This window comes from Bos indicus x Bos taurus, chromosome 11, assembly GCF_003369695.1.
Source record: "Bos indicus x Bos taurus breed Angus x Brahman F1 hybrid chromosome 11, Bos_hybrid_MaternalHap_v2.0, whole genome shotgun sequence".
Classification (NCBI taxonomy): Eukaryota; Metazoa; Chordata; class Mammalia; order Artiodactyla; family Bovidae; genus Bos; species Bos indicus x Bos taurus.
The window spans coordinates 105,775,660-105,797,435 of NC_040086.1; the positions used below are offsets into that span (position 1 = coordinate 105,775,660).

The 21,776-nt window shown below is 58.7% G+C and overlaps 1 protein-coding gene across 7 annotated transcripts in view; it reads left to right on the top strand.

Annotated features, from left to right (window-relative positions):
• EHMT1 (euchromatic histone lysine methyltransferase 1) overlaps window positions 1-21,439 on the top strand; it is a 109,444-nt gene extending 88,005 nt beyond the window's left edge. For all 7 annotated transcript variants that reach the window (XM_027557020.1, XM_027557024.1, XM_027557026.1 and 4 more), the window contains 11 exons: window positions 5,941-6,042; window positions 7,209-7,313; window positions 12,296-12,450; window positions 13,114-13,281; window positions 13,380-13,524; window positions 13,857-13,934; window positions 14,570-14,685; window positions 15,808-15,894; window positions 16,646-16,724; window positions 20,049-20,224; window positions 20,299-21,439. In XM_027557020.1, coding sequence (XP_027412821.1) covers window positions 5,941-6,042; window positions 7,209-7,313; window positions 12,296-12,450; window positions 13,114-13,281; window positions 13,380-13,524; window positions 13,857-13,934; window positions 14,570-14,685; window positions 15,808-15,894; window positions 16,646-16,724; window positions 20,049-20,224; window positions 20,299-20,464 — 1,377 coding nt within the window. In that variant the 3' untranslated portion in view covers window positions 20,465-21,439. The remainder of the gene's footprint in view (window positions 1-5,940; window positions 6,043-7,208; window positions 7,314-12,295; window positions 12,451-13,113; window positions 13,282-13,379; window positions 13,525-13,856; window positions 13,935-14,569; window positions 14,686-15,807; window positions 15,895-16,645; window positions 16,725-20,048; window positions 20,225-20,298) is intronic.
• The last annotated feature ends 337 nt before the right edge of the window (window positions 21,440-21,776 follow it).

Consider the following 21,776-nt stretch of genomic DNA (forward strand, 5'->3'; position numbering starts at 1 on the left):
CCGGGAGATGGTGAGGGGCAGGGCCTGGTGTGCTGCCGTCCATGGGGTCACAAAGAATCAGACGTGACTTGGCAACTGAACAGTGACAACAACTGGAAAAAGAGGAAGAGAGGCCTCCATGTTGGAAAGGGGAAGCAAAGTCATCTGTGCACAGACGACACGCAGAAAGTCATGAAGAGTCCACACGGGGACTTGCCAGCACTGATAAGTACGTTTGAGAATGTTTAATATATCAAGTCAGTACAGACGTGTCAGTTGTATTTCTACGCTTGTGAACAATCCAAGAAGCAAATTAAGAATACAGTTCCATTCGTAGTAGCGTCAAGAAGAAAAAAATACTTTGGAATAAGCTTAACCAAGGAGGTAAAATATTTGTACAGTAAAACAATGCTGAAAGAAATTTTAAAAGGCACTGATAAGTGGAAATTATCCTGTGTTCATCGAGTAGAAGCAGGCAGTACTTTGATCCCTTGTTATCTGCAGGGGCTGGATTCTAGGACCCCCGCAGATTCCAGCCCACCAGTGCTGCAGTGCCCTGACGCGACCGTGCGGCCGTCAGCCCCGTGTTGTGGCTCTGCGTCTGTGGGTGCCGAGTGCTGAGTGTGTTGCCGGAAAGTCTTACTGCCCAGAACCACCTACAGGTCAGTGCAGCCCCCGTCAGAGTCCCAGCGCTGTTCTCCACAGAGAAACCTGAACAGTCAAAATAGTCTTGCCGAAGAGCAACCTGGAGGCCTCACACTTGCTGACTTCAAAACTTAGGACAGAGCTGCAGTAATCCAAAGAGTGTGGTACCTGCCTGGAGACGGACGCATGAAGCAGCAGATGGAGAGCCGTGCAGAGGCGGACGTGTGGGCTGGCGCAGAGAGAGCCTGGAGTGCACCCTGCAGACACGATGGGATGACTTCTGTTACGGGCCCAGACCAGCCAGTGGCAGGAAAGTGCTGGGAAGAGTGCACTCCACACACAGGAGAGTGAGTCTGGGCCCCTTCCTTACTGTGTATTCACAAGTTAACCCAAGGGGATCGAAGGCCTGCATCCAGGAGCTAAGACTGTAAGCACCTGACAGGAAGCAGGGAGATCTGTGTGACACGGGACTTGCAGTGGCTTCTTGGACACGACACCAAAAGCACAGACCATAAGAAGAAAGTAGGTAACTTAAACTTTATCAGAATTAAAACTTTGGTCCATTAAAGGAGAATGAAGAAACCACCCGCCAGGAGAGGGAAATATTCATCAGTACTGTATCTGCTGGGCCTCACTCTCCAAATCATACAGACATGTCCTGCTGCTAGACTGTAGCCCAGCTCAGAAGTGGGCGGAGTTTGAGCAGACATTTCTGCAGAGAAGATACTTATATTGAATGGCCAGTTGGCACATAAAAAGATGCTCAACATCATTAGTCATTGGGGAAATGCATTCAAAGCTGTAGCAAGACCCCAGAGGACCACTGCTGTCTACGATCAGAAAACAAGCGCCAGCAGAGGTGTGCGCAGGTCGGGGTTCCCATACGGTGTTGGTGGGGACAGTCTGGTGGTTCCTCAAAAATCAAGTATTTAGTTTTAACTGTATGAGCCAGTGATTCCAGTCCAGGGTGTGTACCCAAGGGGACAGGAAGCAAGGACACAGACAGCTGTGCACACACCTGCTTCTCTGCGTTGCAGGCGTGTTACCTTACAGCTCCCAGAGGGGCAGCAGCCCAGGCTCCAGCGGCGCGTGGTGGGTAAGCCAGACGTGACCCACCCCTGAGGCGGAGTGTTGTTCCGTCTTCAAAAGGGAAGGAGCGTCCAGCACACGCTGCGACACGGGTGAACTTGGGAACGCGACACTGAGAGGAGGGAGTGGCGCCAGAGGACGGGCGCTGTGTGACTCCACTCCCCTGAGGAACCTGACGCAGGATGGATAGCATGGGACTCCACTCCCCTGTGGAATTCCACTTCCCAGAGGGAGCTGACCAGGCAGGTTTAGAGATGAGGCCCCCTGGTGTGCGGGCAGGCACAGGCTGAGTGGTGCCGTCCGAGCTCCTGCTGGGCTGCTGGGAGGTCCTGAGAACAGAGTGGTGACGGTTGTGTGGCTCGGAGTGGCTCGAAAATGGTTAGAATGGCAAGTTTTAGGTCAGGTACACACACACGGTAACAATAAAAGTGTTAAATCTTAGAGCGTTGCACATTAATACACATTTTTTTCCCCTGAAAAAGTCATCACACAGTTCATACTGATTTATGAACTCCTTTTTCCCATCAAATTCTGTTTTTCTATGTCATTAAATGTTATTCTATAACATTATTTCAAGTGGCTGTGTTATATTTCATGATATAATTTGTATCATTTTTGCCAGATTCACTAGTTTAGTATGTAGATGATCAATTTTTATTATACACAGTACTTCAGCAGGCATTTCATAGCTAAGTCTTTCACATGTTTGTTTTAAGACAGATTTTTCTGGACAGGGATTTTGGGGATCAAGATATATAATGATTTTTTAAGGCTTTTGATCCCTCTTTCTTAAATGCATCTGGAAGTTTGTGAGCGCTCATTTCCCTGCACTCTTACCAACACCAACCATTACAGTTAAAAAAATACAGTTCGATTGCAAAAATGGGTTTTTTTTTTACTATTTTAATTTGCTTCTGTCAAAGAAATAGTTTTTTGTATATAGTTATTTACATATGCAGAGTACACCATGTGAAATGCTGAGCTGGATGAATCACAAGCTGGAATCAAGATTACTGGGAAAAATATCAATAACTTCAGATATGCAGATGATACCATGGTAAGGGCTGAATGTGAAGAGGAACTAAAGAGCCTTTTGATGAAGGTGAAAGAGGAGAGTGAAAGATGTGGCTTGAAACTCAACATTCAAAAAACTAAGATCATGGCATCCAGTTGTATCGCTTCATGGCAAATAGAAGGGGACAAAGTGGAAGCAGGGGCAGGTTTTATTTTCTTGGGCTCCAGAATCACTGTGGAGGGTGACTGCAGTCATGAGGTTAAACGACACCTGCTCCTTGGAAGGAAAGCTACGACAAACCTGGAGAACATAGTAAAAAGCAGAGACATCCTTTTGCCAGCAAGGGTCTGAATAGTCAAAGCTATGGTTTTTCCAGTAGTCATGTACAGATGTGAGAGTTGAACCAAAAAGAAGGCTGAGTGCTGAAGAATTGATGCTTTCAAACTCTGGTGTTGGAGAAGACTCTTGGGAGTCCTTGGACAGCAAGGAGATGCAACCAGTCAGTCCTAAAGGAAATCAACTCTGAATATTCATTGGAAGGACTGATGTTGAAGCTGAAGCCCCAGTACTTTGGCCACCTGATGTGAAGAGCTGACCCGTTAGAAAAGACCCTGATGCTAGAAAAGATGGAGGGCAAGAGGAGAAGGGGACAACAGAGGACGAGATGGTTGGATGGCACCACCGAACCGATGGAGATGAGCTTGAGCTCCGGGAGATGGTGGAGGACAGGGAAGCCTGGCGTGCTCTAGTTTATGGGGCCGCAGAGTCGGGCACGACTCCACAGCTAAACAGCAGCAGCTCAGTTGTGTGAGCCGTGGAGGTGTTTTCAGGGCAGCCTCTGGTCCTTTGCGTTGGTGGGCTTTGCGGTCTGGCACCGGTAGCTGCTCTGTAAACACCTGCAGGTGAGAGTCCCCATCAGGGCGGGTGCGTGAGTTCTGCCCAGTGCTTGGCCAGGGGGCAGTTTCATGGCCCTGTCACGGGAGCCAGTGCCTAAGCAAAGCACTGCTGCAGAGGCAGGTCAGGGTTGAGGGCTTTGTAGGAGTAGCTGTACCAGCAGAACAAGTGGTTGGCGCAGGTCTGGAGTGGGCAGGTCACCGGTGAGCCTAGCTGCACTCTGGGTGCCATAGAAAGAAGGGCCCTTGAATCCAAGACCAGTCACAGAAGACACTCTGTGAGAGACAGACTGTAGGATAACACTGAGCTGTCTGTGTGGTTAGAGTCCCAGAGAGGAGGGAGACCCAGTGGAAGAAAATATATTGAAGGAAAAGTGGTCATAAATTTTCCACATTTGATGAAAGATAACCTCCAGGTTCAAGAATCTCAGCAAGCCCCAAGCTGGACAGATGCACAGGCTGCTGCACCAGAACACATCATGTTAGACTGCAGGGAGCCTCGTGCGCCCAGGAGGAGCAGCCTGGTGTAGCACCTGCAGGTGAGCAGTGCTGTGCTCGCCAGCTCCCCATCTGAAGCCGCAGGGCCAGGAGGCCGTGGAGTGGTTTTCTTACTGTGCTGAAAGGGGAAAAACTCCAAAAACACGTCCGCCCAGAATGCTACAGCCAGTAAAAGTGTCCTTCTGAAGCAATTGTGAAATAAAACATTTTCAGGTGTACAAAAACTGACGGAACGTAATAGCAGATTTATAGTAAAGCCAGGAGGAAAATCTCATCCTTGGAAATAATGGAAATACCAGAAATGGTGAATTAGAAGAACTTGTTTTCTGTAAATTTATTAAAAGGTGAAGCCTGTTTAAAGGAAGAAGAATATTGTGAGATGGAGTTTACACAGATGGGGATGCCGACACGACAGCAGGAGCTGGGGGACAGCGGAGGGGCGTGAGCATGGCCCTCGCGGTCAGTCCTGGGAGGGGTCAGTGCTGCTCTGAGCTGTGGACAGTCGAAAGTCGTGATCCTGCACAATACTGGGGAGTAACTTAAAAGAGGCATGGCTTTAAGGACAAATTTTTTAAAGGTAGTAGAGGAAGTAAAATGGAATCTTAGAAAGTACTTTTGTAACTAGAAAGCAGGAAAAGAGGAGTAAAAACAGGTGGGACCACAGCAAGATGGTTGTCTGACCCTGACCACGTCGTAGTTGCGTCCAGCGTCGGAGGATGAAGGCCTGCAGCCCGAGGAGACGTTTGAGCCGGTGAACAGATGAGAGCGAGTCCTGCCTCCACAGAGAGCACACACTGACACACACGGAGAGCACACACTGACACACACGGAGAGCACATGCGAACACACGGAGAGCACGTGTGAACACAGAACCCATGAACACACCCTGGCACAGCACAGTGACCATGTAGGCCACACACTAACATGGAGAGCACATGTGAACACACGGAGAGCACACAGTAATACAGAACCCATGAACACATGGAGAGCACACCCTAACAGCACAGTGACCATGTAGGCCACACGCTAATGTGGAGAGCACATGTGAACACGTGGAGAGCACACGCACCAGGCGGGAGCGAGCAGGGTGAGGGCGCGGCAGGCGCGTGGTGAACGGGAGTCAGGCGCGGCAGGCGAGGGCGCAGAGCACTCAGAGGCCAGGAGGGGATGTTGCCTTTGCTTCTAGTGTTGGGAACGGTTTCTTCAGCAGGACACAAAAAAGTACAGAAGAGACTGACACCGCTGAGAACGTTAGAGTTCAGGATCTCCAGGCCTTCCCTGGAGGTGCGGTGGTTAAGATTCGACCTACCAGTGCAGGGGTGCAGGTCCAGCCCCTGGTCAGGGAGCTGAGATCCCACATACCTCATAACCACGAGACGGTAACACAGAGGCAGTGTCGCAGTGAATTCAATAAGGACTTTTAAAAATGGTCCATAGCAAAAAATGAAAAAGAGATTTCCACATTTCTGTGGGACAGAAGATGCAGAGAGGTGGGAGGGGCTGCAGTGTGGAGGGCCTCCTGCAGGTGGAGGGCGGCCATGTGTAGTGAGAGCCTCGGGTGGCTCCCACCTGCGAGTGTAGATCAGGCCGGTGCTCCCCCTGGTCTGCCTCAACTCGGGGGGTGGGGTGGGGGGGTGGGCGGTGGCTCTGGTGCTGGGTGTTCCGTGGCTGAGGTAGATTTAGGTTCTTGGGAGGTGGAGACAAAGGCCAGCCAGCAGCCGCGCCGGCTGACGTGCTCTGAGCTCAGTCGCCGTGGGGCGTCAGGCAGGGCGAACTCAGCGCCCTGGGGCTCCTGGGACCTCAGCAGCTCTCGTGTTACAGGACGCAGAGGGCTCGACCTGTTTGCACCTGGCTGCCAAGAAAGGCCACTACGACGTGGTTCAGTACTTGCTCTCAAACGGACAGATGGACGTCAACTGTCAGGTGCGCACCCCGTCCGCTCGTGATGCTGCCTCACGGGCCCGGCCCCGGGACCCGAGGCGAGGCCTCGAGGTGGTCCTGGCCCCGCCTGTCCTCTGGGGCCACCTCTGCAGGGCCTGGAGACCTGGCCGCTTCTCCCCAGCCCCGTCCGCCTCCTGGCCTGCTCCCCGGCCGCCTAGAGGCCCGTCTTCAGGCAGTGCTGCTCGAGCGGGGCCCAGCCTCCCTGGGCCGAGCTGCCCTGTGGCTTCTCGCCTTCCCTCCCAGCGCTGGCTGTTGTCGGACGTTCTGTCTCTTCCCGTGTGTTTGCTTTGCGTCTGTCTGTCTGTCCAGCTGCTCTCAGGACCTTGGGGTGTCCTGCAGTGCTCAGCACAGAGCAGGTCCCGTGTATGTCTCCTGACCTGTGAGGGGCTGGGAGAGAAGGCGAGGGTGCAGGGAAGGGTCCTCCCAGCTCTCAGGGGCGTCTTCCCACCCCTGGGACCCTGCCCGTGGGCGCGGCTCCCCGCAGTGCGGCTTGTGCCCCTGCAGGCCCCCTTCCCTGGCTCAGGTCCGTCTCCCGCCCGGCAGGCTGGGCTGTGCTGCCCTGCCGTGTCCCCAGCCCCGCGGCAGGCCTGTGGGCACCGTCTCACTCCAGTCGTGGAGGCCGAGTGCGTCCACGGGAAGGCGTGGCGCCTGGAGCAGGTGGCAAGTTGTGTTGGCAGGGCCTCAGCCTCTGGCCACCAGGGGAGGACTTGGCCACTTGGTCCTTGTTGGCTCAGAGCCGCTCCTGGTTTAAATAAACCCCCAGGACCGCCGAGTGGGGTGGGGGCAGGTAGAGGGGCAGCGGGCTGGGCAGGACCGTGGCCTCGCTGGTGGGCAGGGTCAGCTGGGTGGGCTTCTGCCCCCTGCGTTCCTCACGGCCTCCTCAGTCCCTGATCTGGTGTCTGTAGTTCATGCCTCATGCGTGGTCTGTCCTGGGATCACCAGGTGGGCAGGTGTGTGGCCTGCCTGCACTCACCAGGGTCCCCGGGCAGTGCTGTGAACCTCGGTTTCCTTTAGCAGGACGGGGCCTCGGGTTGGGGCCCCCACTCCTGCCCCCTCCCCGGGGCCACTTCTCAGGTCCTGAGTGGTGGCTCTGTGTCTCCTTACACATCCAGGGGCTGTGACAGGTTTTCCTTTTTCTTTGAAACTAGGATGATGGTGGCTGGACGCCCATGATCTGGGCCACTGAGTACAAGCACGTGGACCTCGTGAAGCTGTTGCTCTCCAAGGGGTCTGACATCAACATCCGGGACAACGTGAGTCTCCCCGGCAGAGGCCCTGGAGGAGGGGCGGACGCAGGGTGGCTGCAGGCACTTCGTGGAGGCCTCGTTCTAGCGCCTGCCCTGACCTCTTCCCATCCAGTCGCCAGCGTGTGCTGACCCAGCGCGGCCTCCTGTGTCGGTCAGGAGTTAGGTGTGACCCAAGCGGCATAGGCCCTGAGACCCGCCCTGGGTGGAGCCGTGTTTCCACAGGTGTAGAGACACTGACTCCTGTGTGTGTGGTGGGGATGGCGGGCCAAGGCACGCCACCCCTGGGCCGAGGTGCTGAGGCACCGGCCTCTCCGGAAATAGCCTTGGGCTGTGTGTTGGTGGGGCAGTTTGCTTGCGGGCAGCACCGGGCACTTGTGATGAAGTTGAAGGGGAGTCTGATCTCCGGAAGGCTTCGGGGGTCCCAGGAGCAGTGGGTGGTGGGGCTGGCAGAGCTGGGAGGCTGTTCTGGCATGAACCTGTGTGCTGCCTCCCAGGCGAGGGACAGGGTTCCCGGGACACGGACGGGCTGTACTCCTGGAGCTGTGTCCACCTTTGCAGAGTTACCAGAGCCGTAAGTAGGAAGCTGGCCACAAGCTCATGGCTTTAATGATGGACTAAGGCAGGAAGGCTCACCCACTTCTCTGCTCAGAGCCCCGAGTGGACCATGTGAAGACAGGATGGGAGCGGTGGCTGCTTTGCAAGAAGACCCTCCCCACAGAGACTGGGAGCAGTAACCCCCACCAAGGGCAGTGCTGGCTGGGGGCGTCTGCCAGCTCCACAGAGCTGGGCCCCAGGACCAGAGATACGCCTTTAACTGGAAATACCCACACAGACAAAATATACACAGACATAACCAGTGCTCTTAACCAGACATACCAGATACCTGAGAACCAGCTGTCTTTAGCAGACTTAACTGGTTCTTCTTAACCAGACGTGAAAGTGAAGACGCTCAGTCGTGTCCGACTCTTTGCGACCCCATGGCCTGCAGCCTTCCAGGCTCCTCTGTCTGGGATACATAACCAGCCCCCAAACCGGACACAGCCAGGCTTCTGCCTTCTGTTCCCGAGTGGGCCTCTCAGCCTTGCTCCTTGCAGTCCCGCCCGGGTGCCGGCCTGGCTGCCTCTCTGGCTGAATGGAGCCGCCTGCTTGTCCGTCCTGCGTATGGGCCGCAGCCAGGCTCCTGGTGGGGCTGCGGCCTCTCTCGGACGCTGCCAGCCCTGCAGGGGGAGTGTTTCCTGGTGGGCGACTCTGACTGCTCCACGCTCTCCTCAACATGCTGGGTCTTTCTTTTCGTTTCAGGTCTTTTGATCATTTTTTACTGGATTGTTTGTCTTACTCTCAAGTTTGGAGAGTTTCTGTATGTTCTAGGTGGAAGTCCTTTGTCAGATAGTATGTTCTGTCCCTCTCAGTTCAGTTTATCAGTCATTTTCTCTGTGTGCTGAGTTGCTTCAGTTGTGTTGACTCTCTGCGACCCTGTGGACCACAGCCCACCAGGCTCCTCTGTCCGTGTGATTTCCCAGGCAAAGATCTTGGAGTGGGTTGCCATTTCCTTCTCCAGGGGATCTTTCCTTGCCGGGGATGGAACCTACGTCTCTTATGTCGCCTGCGTTGGCGGGTGGGTTCTTTATCACATGTGAAATCCCCGTCCCACCCAGACACTCTGTAGGTTGGGTGTTAACGCTAGTGCAGGGTAGGAGGTGGGGTTGGGCTCTCTTCTTGGCTTGCGGGGGTCTCACTGTTGGGGCTGTGTGCATAGGAAGCGGCCTTTCCTCCTCGATGGGCTCTGCCCTGTGGCCGCGCTGGCCCCCCCGGGCCTGGGCCCTGTCCGAGCGCTGGGCCTCGCCCTCCTGACGAACGTCGCTTCAGGGCCTGTGAGGAGAACCTCCCAGGAGCCGCTTCCGTTTCTCCCTCCCCAGCTTCCTGCTCTTCCTCTCATGTACTTTACTAAATTTTGTTTAGGCAGCGGTGGGCTCTGGGAGAGGCTGTGGCGATGAGCCTGGTGTGCAGCTCCCGGAGTCCTCTCTCCCTCAGGCCCGTGTGTCCATTGCCATTTCCTTCTGTGTGTCTGAGGTCCGTCAGCATTTCCCGCCATGCTGGGTGGCTGGTGGTGAAGTCTCAGCTTCTTAATGCCTGCAGAGTCCTTTCCCTCGCTTTTGAAAGGTGTTCTGGGTGAAGAGTTGTCAATGGCGGTTGGTCTCAGCGCTTCCCTGAGTCCTGGCTCCACTTGTCTCCAGCGGGAAGGCCTTGCTGGCGGCTGTTCTTGGTTTCTCCGTGTGTCACGTGCCTCTCTACTCTCGGGTTTTTTAAGGTTGTCTCTTTGTTACCGGGATTTGGTGATCTTACTACAAGGTGCCTGGTGGTGTGTGCATGCAAGTGTGCATTCAGGGTTCATGGACCCCCCTGGGTCTGTTGTAGGGGGCTTTACCAACCTGGAAGCTTCCCACTCACTTCTTCCAGAGCTGCCTCTGCCCCACCCCCCTTGGGGAGGGTCTGGTTCCGTGTGTTTGAGAATCTGTCGCAGTGCTCACTGAAGCGCTTCTCATTTGCTGTGATTATTTTTCACCCTGGACGTGTGCCTCGCTGGTCTTGGGCTGTGTTGAGCTCACTGGCCTCCTCCACTGTGCTGTGCGTCGGTTCTGCCCAGCGTGCTCTCCCCTCGCACACTGTGGCCGCAGCTTGGAACCCTCTGCAGGGCCTTCTCGGTACTTCCTGAGGCGTGTCTCCTGAACGCAGTTGTCCAGCTTCTCTGAGCTTGCTGGTCTGCCCCGTGTGCCGTTTCTGGCTTTGGGTAGTTAGTTGGCTTTGCTGCTCGTGGGTCTGGTTTCCCGAGCCTTTGCCCGTGGTAAGCTGAGACCCGACGCAGGACGTATGAGCTCACCCTGCTGGGAATCTGTCTTTAGCCGCGTTCCCAGTGCAGCGGTGTTACTGGGAATGGCCCGATCACGTGGGGCCTTGCTTTCTAAGTTTGTCAGGTGGTCCGAGCAGGTCTCAGCTGAGGCTGGTCATCCCTACCCTGTGGGGCCAGCACTGAGCCTTGTGCACCGGTATGTCCTTCTGGAGGCCCGGGCTTGGAATGTGCAGCCCTCCAGAGGCCTCTCAGCCCACGGCTGGCCCTCACCCCCAGCTGCCTTGGCCTGGGGCGGCCTGATCTGGAGCTGAGACGGACGGTGAGCCAGTGGCCACTTCGCTCCCCGCTCTGGGTGCAGCCCTTCACTGCCTGATGTCCAGCTCCTGAAAACTGTTCAGCCGCATTTCCACCGAGGTGTGGGTGGGGGTAAACCTGTTGTGGCCCCTCTTGCCCCTCCTTCACTAAACACCCGCCAGACGTGTGGACCTGTCGTAAGGTAGCAGGGCCCGGGCACCTTCTCTGACCACAGGCCTCGGAGCTGGGACAGGCTCAGTTCTGCTGATAAGGTCGTGGGCGCTATAGGCCCCTGGGCGGCTCCGATTCACTGAGGAGCCCACAGGTGTGCGGCGGGTAGACCCTGGGGCTGGGGCCTCTGAGAGCGACGTGGGGAGAGGAACCTGGGACCGACAGTGGGTCGGCGCTTCGCTTCCTCTGTGGACTCAGCGAGGCGGGCAGGCCCGGCCTCAGCTCCTGCTCCACAGCTGTCCTCTTGAGGCGGCTGAGCCGGAGGCCTAGGGCGCCCAAGCTGTGGGGCGGGCGCTGGGGGGCAGGGCCCGGCCTCCAGGATGTGCTGCGCCCTCCGCCCACACAGCAGAGAGCGGAGGCCACAGCCCTGAGGCCAGTGGCCAGAAAGGGCAGCGGGAGCATCGCTGGGCGAGTCTGCAAGGGAGGCGGGGCCGGGGCGCAGCCGGGGCCGGGGCGCCCTGCTCTGGGAGCCTGCTCGGGCCTCTGTGGCCGGCTCTCTGTGCCTGGGCCCACGTGCAGCAGGTCGGATGTTCTGTGGTTCTCATTTAGACGTTGTCTTGACTTTTAGGTTTGCTCCTCATTGTTACCCTATGTTGTTTTTTATTTACCTTTCCTTTTCACATTTGTGTTTTTTTTAAGATTGTAGTCTTCTAACAGACTCAACATGGTAGATTATATCACATGTATAATCTATATGTGATAAATTGTGTATTTTACATATGGCACAGGTACTTCAAAATTTTTCTTTGCCTCATTTGGAGTTTTTTTTTTTAATTTTCAGTTGTTTTTATTTATTTATTTTTCTTTTTTTTAAAAAATTTAATTTAACTTTATTTTTAAACTTTACATAATTGTATTAGTTTTGCCAAATATCAAAATGAATCCGCCACAGGTATACATGTATTTCCCAACCTGAACCCTCCTCCCTCCTCCCTCCCCTACCATCCCTCTGGGTCGTCCCAGTGCACTAGCCCCAAGCATCCAGTATCGTGCATCGAACCTGGACTGGCATCTCGTTTCTTACATGATATTTTACATGTTTCAATGTCATTCTCCCAAATCTTCCCACCCTCTCCCTCTCCCACAGAGTCCATAAGACTGTTCTATACATCAGTGTCTCTTTTGCTGTCTCGTACACTGGGTTATTGTTACCATCTTTCTAAATTCCATATATATGTGTTAGTATACTGTATTTATGTTTTTCCTTCTGGGTTACTTCACTCTGTATAATAGGCTCCAGTGTCATCCACCTCATTAGAACTGATTCAAATGTATTCTTTTTAATGGCTGAGTAATACTCCATTGTGTAGAGTTTTTAGTCTTTTGTGAAATAAAGTTTTAATTAATCAGATTTGCCTTTTTCAAATCTTATACAAGCATCACTCTATCCTACAGTCATAACTGTGTTTCAAAAGGAATGTAATTTCAAAAAGCAGGTAAATTGGCCCTTGATGGCATGTCGTGCAGGGTGTAGCCCAATTCAGGAGGATGTTTTCTGTTTTAACCTACTCTGCACTATATCGACGTACGTTTTAATAAAAACAAGACAGAATGGCAGGAAGCCTTTTTGGGTGGCCGCAGGGCCCTGGGGCTCACCCCCGTGTCCCCCGCTCAGGAGGAAAACATCTGCCTGCACTGGGCGGCCTTCTCAGGCTGTGTGGACATCGCTGAGATCCTGCTGGCCGCCAGGTGCGACCTGCACGCGGTGAACATCCACGGGGACTCGCCCCTGCACATCGCGGCCCGGGAGGACCGCTACGCCTGTGTCGTGTGAGTGGCTCCGGGGCGCTGGGGACTTCCTGCGGTGGACGGGCCTCTCCCGTCAGGCCTGTGGTCAGTGTAGCTCGGGAGGATTGCGGTGAAAATCCGCCGTCCTGGTGGCTCCCAGCTCGGGGCCACGGGAGCGGCACCCTCACGAGGGCACACGGGCTACTGGGAGCCCCACTTGCCAGAGCCTTTGCTCTGCTCCAGGCGGAAGCTCAGGGCCGTGCAGCCCCGTCCTCCCTGCACGGGGGCCTGGGATGAGGGGTGCCCCTGCTGCGGGGCCTGCGCCCTCTCGGATGGGGTCCCTGGGGGGCGCCGAGCTCTGGCGCCATGTCGGCCCCTCCCTGGGTCAGGCCACGGCATCGCCTGCCACGTGCTGACTGAGCTTGTGGCCAAGAGGCGTCGCTGTCCTTTCATCCCGAGGGCCCTTGAACGGAAGAGCTGAGCAAAGTTGAGAGCTGTCCCTAGTTTCCGTGCTCGTCCTGCGAAGGACCGTGCTCGTGGGGAGGCGGCTGCGTCTGCATGGTGGCTGGAGGCGTCCGTCTGCGGGCTGTGCCGTCTTGAAGTGCACGGCGGGTCCTGTTTTCACGGGTGGGCGTGCTGCGTGCGTCTCGTCCTTGAGTCTGGGACAGAAGGGCTGAGTGTCCTGTGCACTTGCTGTCCGTGTAGCCTCTTCCTGTCCCGGGACTCGGATGTCACTCTGAAGAACAAGGAGGGGGAGACTCCCCTGCAGTGCGCCAGCCTCAACTCACAGGTGTGGAGCGCCCTGCAGGTGAGCCAGGCGCTGCGGGACGCGGCCCCTGACAGGCCCACCCCGGTGGAGAAGACGGTGAGCAGGTGAGGAGCGAGAAGCGGCTGGGACCAGCCCGGGCGAGCGGCACTGGCGCGGGAGGGAGCTGGGCTTGCCCAGAGCTGACGTGCGCCCCCTGCGGCAGGGACATTGCTCGGGGCTACGAGCGGATCCCCATCCCCTGCGTCAATGGTGTGGACGGCGAGCCGTGCCCCAGCAACTACAAGTACGTGTCTCAGAACTGTGTGACGTCCCCCATGAACATCGATAGGAACATCACCCACCTGCAGGTCAGCAGGGGGCCCTGGTCCGGGCAGTTGCTGGGTGGTGGGAGGGGTTGCTGGGTGGCAGGAGGCTCGGGCCCAGGCTCGGGCTGCCATTGGCTCTGCTGGCTCGGCTGTGGCCACTCCCCCAGCGTCGGCCCCGCTTCCCTGCGCTCTTGGGCCCGTGTGCCCAGGCCCCCAGCCCTCCCCCTCTCCTGCAAGCCCCATGTGGGGGCCCTGGTGTCCTCTCCACCTCCCTTGGGGGAGGCTGCAGGCCCTGGGTCCTGAGGACGGTCCCTGGGGCTGGGAACAGCCTGGGGCTGCGGGATGGGGCTCCGTCTGACACACTCTCCCCGCAGTACTGCGTGTGCATCGACGACTGCTCCTCCAGCAACTGCATGTGTGGCCAGCTCAGCATGCGCTGCTGGTACGACAAGGTGAGTCCGCGGGCTGGGGACGGGGGTTCAGATGGTGCCGACCGGAAGCCAGGGCCTAGGGCAGGGTGGAGCCTGTGTCCTGGCGGGGCAGGGGGTGGCGCGGCTGGGGCCAGGGCGGCATCCCCAGCCTGGCTGGAGGCAGCTGTGGGGCTGGGAGGGCGCTGCTGAGGCAGGAACCCCCCGACTTTGGTTTGGGGGCAGGAGTGGGGTGTCCTGGGTGGGGAGGGCACATAGGCCCCACATGGAGGCTGCTGGCACAGGGTCGTCATTAGGGAAGACCTCTCAGAATGGTCTCTGAAGTTGCCAGGGCCCCAGACTCTGCCTGGTGTAGCCCAGCAGCTCATGGCATGCTGGCTCCCTCCAGAATGGGGATTTGCAGAGGGGCAGGAGGTGTGGGCTGGCGGTCCTGGCAGGAGGCCACAGGGCAGGCTGCACGGGCCTCGGGAGGCTGAGAGGGTGCCGGGAAGGTGGGCAGGGGGGCCAGGCAGGGACCAGGAGAACCAGCCACGTGGACTCCTGGCCAGAGGCTTCCCCTGGCCTTCCCTGTCCTCCCGGGCGGAAGCCAGTGTTCTGGGGGCGTGCTCGTCTGTGGAGGCCTTGCTGTGGGTGGCGACTGCTTCTCGTGTCTGCCCCAGGACGGCCGGCTGCTGCCAGAGTTCAACATGGCAGAGCCGCCCCTGCTGTTCGAGTGCAACCACGCCTGCTCCTGCTGGAGGACGTGCCGCAACCGCGTGGTGCAGAATGGCCTCAGGTGAGCCCCTGCAGCAGCCAAGGGCGCAGGGCTGGGCCCCGGGCAGTTCAGGGGCGCCCCGTGTGTCCACAGATGGGAGAACGTGTGTTTAGCGTGTGCGTGCATGTTCCTTGGCGCCTTGGCCTGTGTTTCGGGTTGATGTAAAGAGCAGAAGCCGTGTATGTGTGTGTGTGCGTGTGTATGTGTGCGCGCACGTGCGCCTGTGTGCGTGTGTATGTGCGTGTTCTTTGGCGCCGCGGCCTGTGTTACACGCTGATGTAAAGAGCAGAAGCCGTGTCGCCCCCCTGCTCAGATGTGGGTTCAGGTCACACAGCCTGAAGGCAAGAGCCAGGCCTCCCATGAGCCGCCCGTCCAGGCTCGCGAGTTTGAGCTGTGTGCACACTTGGGTCCCCTGGCGCTGCACCCTGGGTGTCGTGGAGGTGCTGTCGGGTGTAACGCCTGTTGTCGCTTAGATATGTGTGTGTTTGGTCTGCTGACCACCCAGAGCCAGACTGTGGGCCTGTGGTCATGGAGCTTTTTCTGTGAAATGCTCGAGAGTTGAAAAGTCTAAGATCATAAGGGCAGATTTTCGTAATGAGCTCAGTGTTTTGGGGCCTGTTAACAGTAAGTAACTTGGCTGCACCTTGTGAGCAGCCCACGCTTCTGTGTCCTTGTGTGTGGCTGGAAGTCCTTGGGGAGGGGACAGACATACCCGTCTCCCTCGAGGGCCCTGGAACACAGACAGTAGGCGGATGCCCTGACTCTCGGGGCTGGGAGGGTCCCCGCTGCCCCTCAGAGGTCAGCTCAGCCTTGCCGTCGGCACGCCGCCCGCGCCTAGCTGCATTCCAGTCGGGGCCAGCAGGCTGCTCACCCGCCTGGTCCTTGTCACAGCTGAGGCTTGGCCAGCCTGGTCCCGTGGTGGGTGCTGGGGTCACAGGGCGAGCGGGCGGGGCTGAGGTCCCCTGCGTCCTGAGGGCGTGAAGGGCGGTGCGGCGGGGCCTGGGGTCGCTCGGAGCCTCTGTTGCTCCCTCACCCGGCGCTGAAGCGTCTCCAGACACGAAGGTGGTCTTCTCTGTCCTTTACTCCTGAACCTCGCGTGTCACTTGTGAGTGGAGTGACCTGGGACGTACCCATGTTTTCCAGGGCGAGGCTGCAGCTCTATCGGACACAGAACATGGGCTGGGGCGTCCGGTCCCTGCAGGACATCCCACTGGGCACCTTTGTTTGCGAGTAAGTGAGTGCTGTTCTCCCAGGCCCTGCCCCCACGGTCTTGGGGTGGGTAGGGGGGCATCTCCCGGGCCCTGCCCCTGCGGTCTCGGGGTGGGTGGGGGTGCATCTCCCGGGCCCTGCCCCTGCGGTCTCGGGGTGGATGGGGGGGCATCTCTCTGGCCCTGCCCCCGTGGTCACGGGGTGCGTGGGGGGGCATCTCCCGGGCCTTGCCCCTGTGGTCTCGGGGTGGATGGGGGGGCATCTCTCTGGCCCTGCCCCCGTGGTCACGGGGTGGGTGGGGGTGCATCTCCCGGGCCCTGCCCCTGCGGTCTCGGGGTGGATGGGGGGGCATCTCTCTGGCCCTGCCCCCGTGGTCACGGGGTGCGTGGGGGGGCATCTCCCGGGCCTTGCCCCTGCGGTCTCGGGGGTGGGGCAGCATCGGGGAGGGGCGCCAGGAGAGTCTACTGCTGTTGTGGCCCAGACTCTCCAGGCGGGGCTGCCCAGGCTGACCATGTGGCACATGCAGCGGGCAGCCCCTGCTCCATCTGCTCTTTGGCCTGCACTTCCTCCCCAGCTTGGAGCTCGTTTCAGAAGGTCTGTCAGGGTCTCATGATTCCTGGGGATGATCACTTTGGACCCCTGGTCACAGGGTTTCTGTGTCGTATCCTGAGGCCCAGGCTCAGTCCTTGTTGAGCCACAGCGGGTCGTCCTCGCGTGGGGCTCCTTCAGGTCCTCTGGTGCCATGTTCTCACCGCCCTGCCCTGACCCACAGGTACGTTGGGGAGCTTATCTCTGACTCGGAAGCTGATGTGCGGGAAGAAGACTCTTATCTCTTTGATCTTGACAACAAGGTAATGCAGCCCTAGGGGTAGGGCGTGGCGCCAGTGGGACTGTGGTGTGGCGGTGCCCACAGGCAGGGTCGGGCGGTGCGGAGGCTCGGCTGCCCTGGCTGGTGCTGGCGCTTCTGCTGGGCTCAGGCGTGTGCAGTGGGGTCACCGGGCCCAGAGGCCCTTTGCCTGTCCTGCCAGCCTACTGAGCGTGGGGCTGGGATGCAGCTCTGTAGCCTGAGCCCGCCTCTCAGCAAGGGTGGAGGCCCCGTGCGCGGAACGAGCTTCCTTGTGCACCGAGGATCACGCGCATGACCGGAGGGCGGTCCTCCGTGTCCTGGCTCCCTCTCGGGCTGGCGGGGTCGCTGGACTCCAGCTTCTCGTCTCTGGGCCCTGGTTTCCAGGGGTTTCTGATCTGGCGCAGCTGCCCTCTGCCTTGCCCTGGCTCGAGTTGCTCCTTGGTTCGTCAAGGCTGACCTGGGAACTTGCTGGAGCGCACAGGTGCTGCCAGCAGGGCCCCTCAAGTGCTTGGTCCTTCTCGGTAGCCTGAGCCTCTGAGCCCCGCTCTGTGGGTCCGGGTGAAGCCAGGCACTCGCTCTCACGCCCGCCCAGCGTGGCTGTGTCTTCCGAGCGCCCTGCTGAATGGACACGGTCTCCTCATCAGTAGACGGTCCCCTCCCGGCTGGGTCACTGTTCCCGCCGTGGATGAAGGAAGCTTTTAGACCCCAGGCTCCCATGGGCTGTGGGTGCTCAGGGCTCTGCTGCAAGTTCACCAGGAGTCATGTGATTGGCTAGAGGTTGTATTCAGTGCTTTTCTGCATCTGTTGAAATCCTGCTGCTGCTGCAGTCTCTCCCGTACTTGCTGGAGTAATACAGAGGGTGCTTCCACTTTGTGGGCCATCACACCTGGGTTGTACTCTCACACCGCTTCCTCGGTGCGTCTTAGCTGCGATGGTCGCCTGCAGTGGCTCACGCGTGCCCCAGCATGACTTCCGGGCACCACCCCCACCTGCCTGTGGTCCGTCCGCTGTCTGGAGTCCCTGTGGTGGGTCTGTGTCTGGGGTCCCTGTGGTCTGTCTGGCGTCAGGGGTTCCTCCTGGTCTTCATCCTGCTTGCCTGTCACCGCCTGATCCTGATTAGTTTTAGTTCGGGTTCCAAACCTGCCTGAAGGGCATCAGGGCGTAGGCTCCCTCTTCTGGGAGTGCGTGGTTGCATTGTGGGGACTGAGGTGCAGCTGCCCCCTCTGAGTCTGGCTCAGCTGCCCCTGCGGTGAGCCCAGCCTGGCCACCTGGCTCACGGCACAGCCAGGAGCTCGACCCCCTGGGGTTCTCTGTCTGCTGCTGCTTCTGTCTCTGCTGACCAGGCTGCTGGTCTGATTGTCACAGCACTTGGCAGGCGGGTGTGTGGTCACTGTCGGGAGATGGGAGGAGGGCCTATCTGGGTGCCCCAGTGGCTCCTGGCAGAGCGCCCCTCAGAGAGACTGGCTGCCCTGCAGGCCCTCCATGCTCACGCCCGGAGGTCTCTTCCTTGTTCCGCCTAGCTCGTGTGGGCCCGGGTGTTTGGTCCTATGACACATTCATTCTGGGCATGTGACAGGGCACGGATGCACCCACAGCCCCCGCTGCTCCAGCTCAGGCCCGAGACCCCAAGCACTGGCATTCAGAGTGCCCGCCCTGCTGGGTGCCTGCATCCTGGAGTGCTGGTGTACAGAATGCCCGCCCTGCTGGGCGCCTGTGTCCCCGAGCACTGACGTTCAGAGTGCCCGCCCCGCTGGGCACATGCGTCCCCGAGCACTGGCGTTCAGAGTGCCCGCCCCGCTGGGCGCCTGCGTCCCCGAATGCTGGTGTGGAGTGCCCGCCCCGCTGGGCGCCTGCGTTCTGGAGCTCTGGTGTACAGGATGCCTGCCCCTGCTGGACACCCACCGCCACCCCACTCCCCGTCGTCCGAGGCAGCAGGGCACTTTCTGGCCTTGCTATCCAGGTGTTTCCTGGGTCACAACACTGGTCCTCGTGCTGCGGATCTGCCCATCTCCTTGCTGTTCTGGAACCTTCCAAGCGTCCACCCACCTGTCCTCTGCCCACATCACCTGGCTCCCTGGGTGCCCACACCCAGCACCTCAGAGCTGTGATGCAAGGGGTTCAAGTGGGCACAGGCTCCCTCCCCACCACGTTTGTGCTGCAGAACCAGGTGTGGGTGGTTTTTGATCAGAGACGCTTTGAAAGAGCAGAGCAATACATTCATCTGAAAAGGCGTGTTTTAAAGACCTGAGCAATGTTTGTTGCAGGAGGGCCACGGTGGTTCTTGTGGAGGGAATTTACAGGACCCGACGTGCAGTCTGGCCTTCAGGACGGGCGGTCAAGCGCCCAGGACGCTTGTGGGAAGCGTGGGGGGTGTCGGGGCTGGAACTGGGGACCGGTGGGCAGAGGAACCCCCGCTTGTCCCCAAGGAGTCCTGCGTCCCTGGGGACCGCCCAGGTCCTGCAGACTCAGGTGGGCCTGGCCGCCTCGTGTCCCGGCGTGGATGCCGCGTCTGCGGAGCCCGCGCTGCTTCCTCCCACACCTGGGGTGAGGACCCCTTCTGTGGCCCCGGAGCCTCTGGTTTAGCTCAGGAAGCTTCCTTCCCGCAAGGATTCCCGTCTGTTGCCTCTGTGGACAAAGCCACAGGAAAGGGGGGAGAATTGTCCCAGTTGTGGCCCGCACCCGCTGTGGGAGGTCAGGGCCCGCAGACACGGCGGTGCTCGGGGCCCCTGCCCCTCCCCGGGGGCCCTTGCCACGTGGCCGTCCCCGGGGCAGCGTCGCTCTTGCCTTCTGGGTCTTTACAGGGGAAACGCGGCTTTCTCAGGGCTCAGCAGTGAGGCCAGACCTCTTCTCAGGGTCAGGTCAGGCCTGGGTCCTGGCCACTGTCTGCCCACGGGGTCACCACCGCCCTGAAGGCTGCTGTTGGCTAAGTCCCCTCAGGAGGGACCTGGCAGCCCCCTGCCCTCTCCCCCCTGTCCCCCCGTCCCTCTTTACCCGTCCCCCCACCCTCTTTCCCCGTCCCCACGTCCCTCTGCCCTGTCCCCCCGTCTCTTTCCCCCTGTCTCCCTGTCTGTCTGTCCCTCTGCCCAGTGCCCCTTGGCCCTGCCTCTCGGGTGGTGTTCCTCCCCCTCCGTCACTGGGTCCCTGAGGGGCTATGCTGCCTCGTGGTCCCCATGGACCCCGACCCCTCTCTGGGTGTCTGCGGAGCCGTCCACGTGAACCCCAGGTCTGTGCTCGTTTTCACCGAGTGGGAGCCCCGGGGCTGGGTGGGGGGGCAGGGGCGGCACCCGCGCCTGCCCCCGATGCTCAGCGCGTCGCGTCTCTCCCCCAGGACGGAGAGCTGTACTGCATCGACGCGCGTTTCTATGGCAACGTCAGCCGCTTCATCAACCACCACTGCGAGCCCAATCTGGTGCCCGTGCGTGTGTTCATGTCCCACCAGGACCTGCGCTTCCCGCGGATCGCCTTCTTCAGCACCCGCCTGATTGAGGCCGGGGAGCAGCTGGGGTAGGTGCCCGGGCGGGGGCGGGTGGGGGGCGGCCCCGGGGGCGCAGGCCCAGACCCCGGCTCTCTCTCCGCAGCTTCGACTATGGGCAGCGCTTCTGGGACATCAAGGGCAAGCTGTTCAGCTGCCGCTGCGGCTCCCCCAAGTGCCGGCACTCCGGGGCCGCGCTGGCCCAGCGGCAGGCCGGTGCCCAGGAGGACGGGCTGCCCGACACCAGCTCCTCGCCCGCCGACCCGCTATGAGAGCGCCGCCCGGCGCCCAAGTGGACGCCGTTCGCTGTGGTTTGGGGAGGACGCGGAGGCGTGCAGGAGACCGGCTGGCCTGCCCAGGGCCGCGGGGGCGGGGCCCGGCTGCGCGGGGACGCCTGGGCTCCTTGCCGGCCTCGCTGTGAGTTCCCGACGGAGGTCTTTCTGCTCCACGTTTCTCGTCTCCCCTCGCGTGTCGTCGCTCCCGGCTCACCGTCGGGCTGGGGGCTGCGTCCTGTCGGCCCGGACTCTCCGTGTGGCCCGCCGCGGCCCGCATGGCCGGTGCTGGCTCTGGGCGGCACAGACCCCGTGCCCACCGCCCCTGCGAGGTCAGGGCCGAGCCACTGCTGACTTTGGAGAAAACGTGGGTTTGCTTTTTAAAGAAATCCTATATCTAGTCCTATACACCAGACCTCTCACGTGCTTCTTTCCGAGGATGCGGTTTGGGGCGCAGGACGGCCATGGCCCCGGAGCACCGCACGTCCTATTGATTTCTAAGCCACATGCTATGATGATGAATAAACTGGTTTATTTTCTACCATTATTGGACATTAGGACAAACAAAAAATAAACACAAAAACACAGACAACGGTGCTGATTCTGGTGTGGTTTCTACTCACCATGTGAAAATAAACTATCAACTGTATAAAGAGAACAAAGTGATTTTAGAATAAAACGCAGGAAAAGCTTTTTTTAAAACGTTAGTCTTGTGTGAATAAAATTGCCGTCACCTTTTGAGTGATGGCCTGCCAGGTCATATACTTTTTTTTGGCATATACTTTTTTAAATACTGTAATTAGTGCAGTAACAGTGGGTTTTTTTGTGCAACTCTTCTAAAACATTCATAATGCAGTCATGTTTATTTTTTCTGTTAAAATGTTTTTGACAGTTCTAAGAGCAGTCTTTTGGCTCAGACCATTTCTTGTTCTGTTTTCAATGAAATCAATAAAAAAAAAAAAGAAGTACTTTAAATGAGGCTTTATCATGGTATCATGTTTCAGCTGGTTTCTGCGAGACACCCACGCTTCCTGCGAGTGTCACGCGCGCTTGTTCCCACGCAGCCCTGGGGACCAGCGGGCAGGCCCAGCGCTGAGCCGCCTCCGAGCAGGTGGGCCTGCAGCACCCCGTCCCTGGAGGAGGATGCGGCCGCCCCTCCCCAGGCAGCCCTCATGGGGGGTGTGTCCCTGTGCATGTGTGTGGGGGCGTCTGTGTGTGTCCAGCGCCCCAGAGGCTGGGAGTGGATCTCCGGATGCGGTGACGCTGGAGTCAGACGCGGGGAGGCAGGGGACGGGCGCGGGGAGGCTGGAGA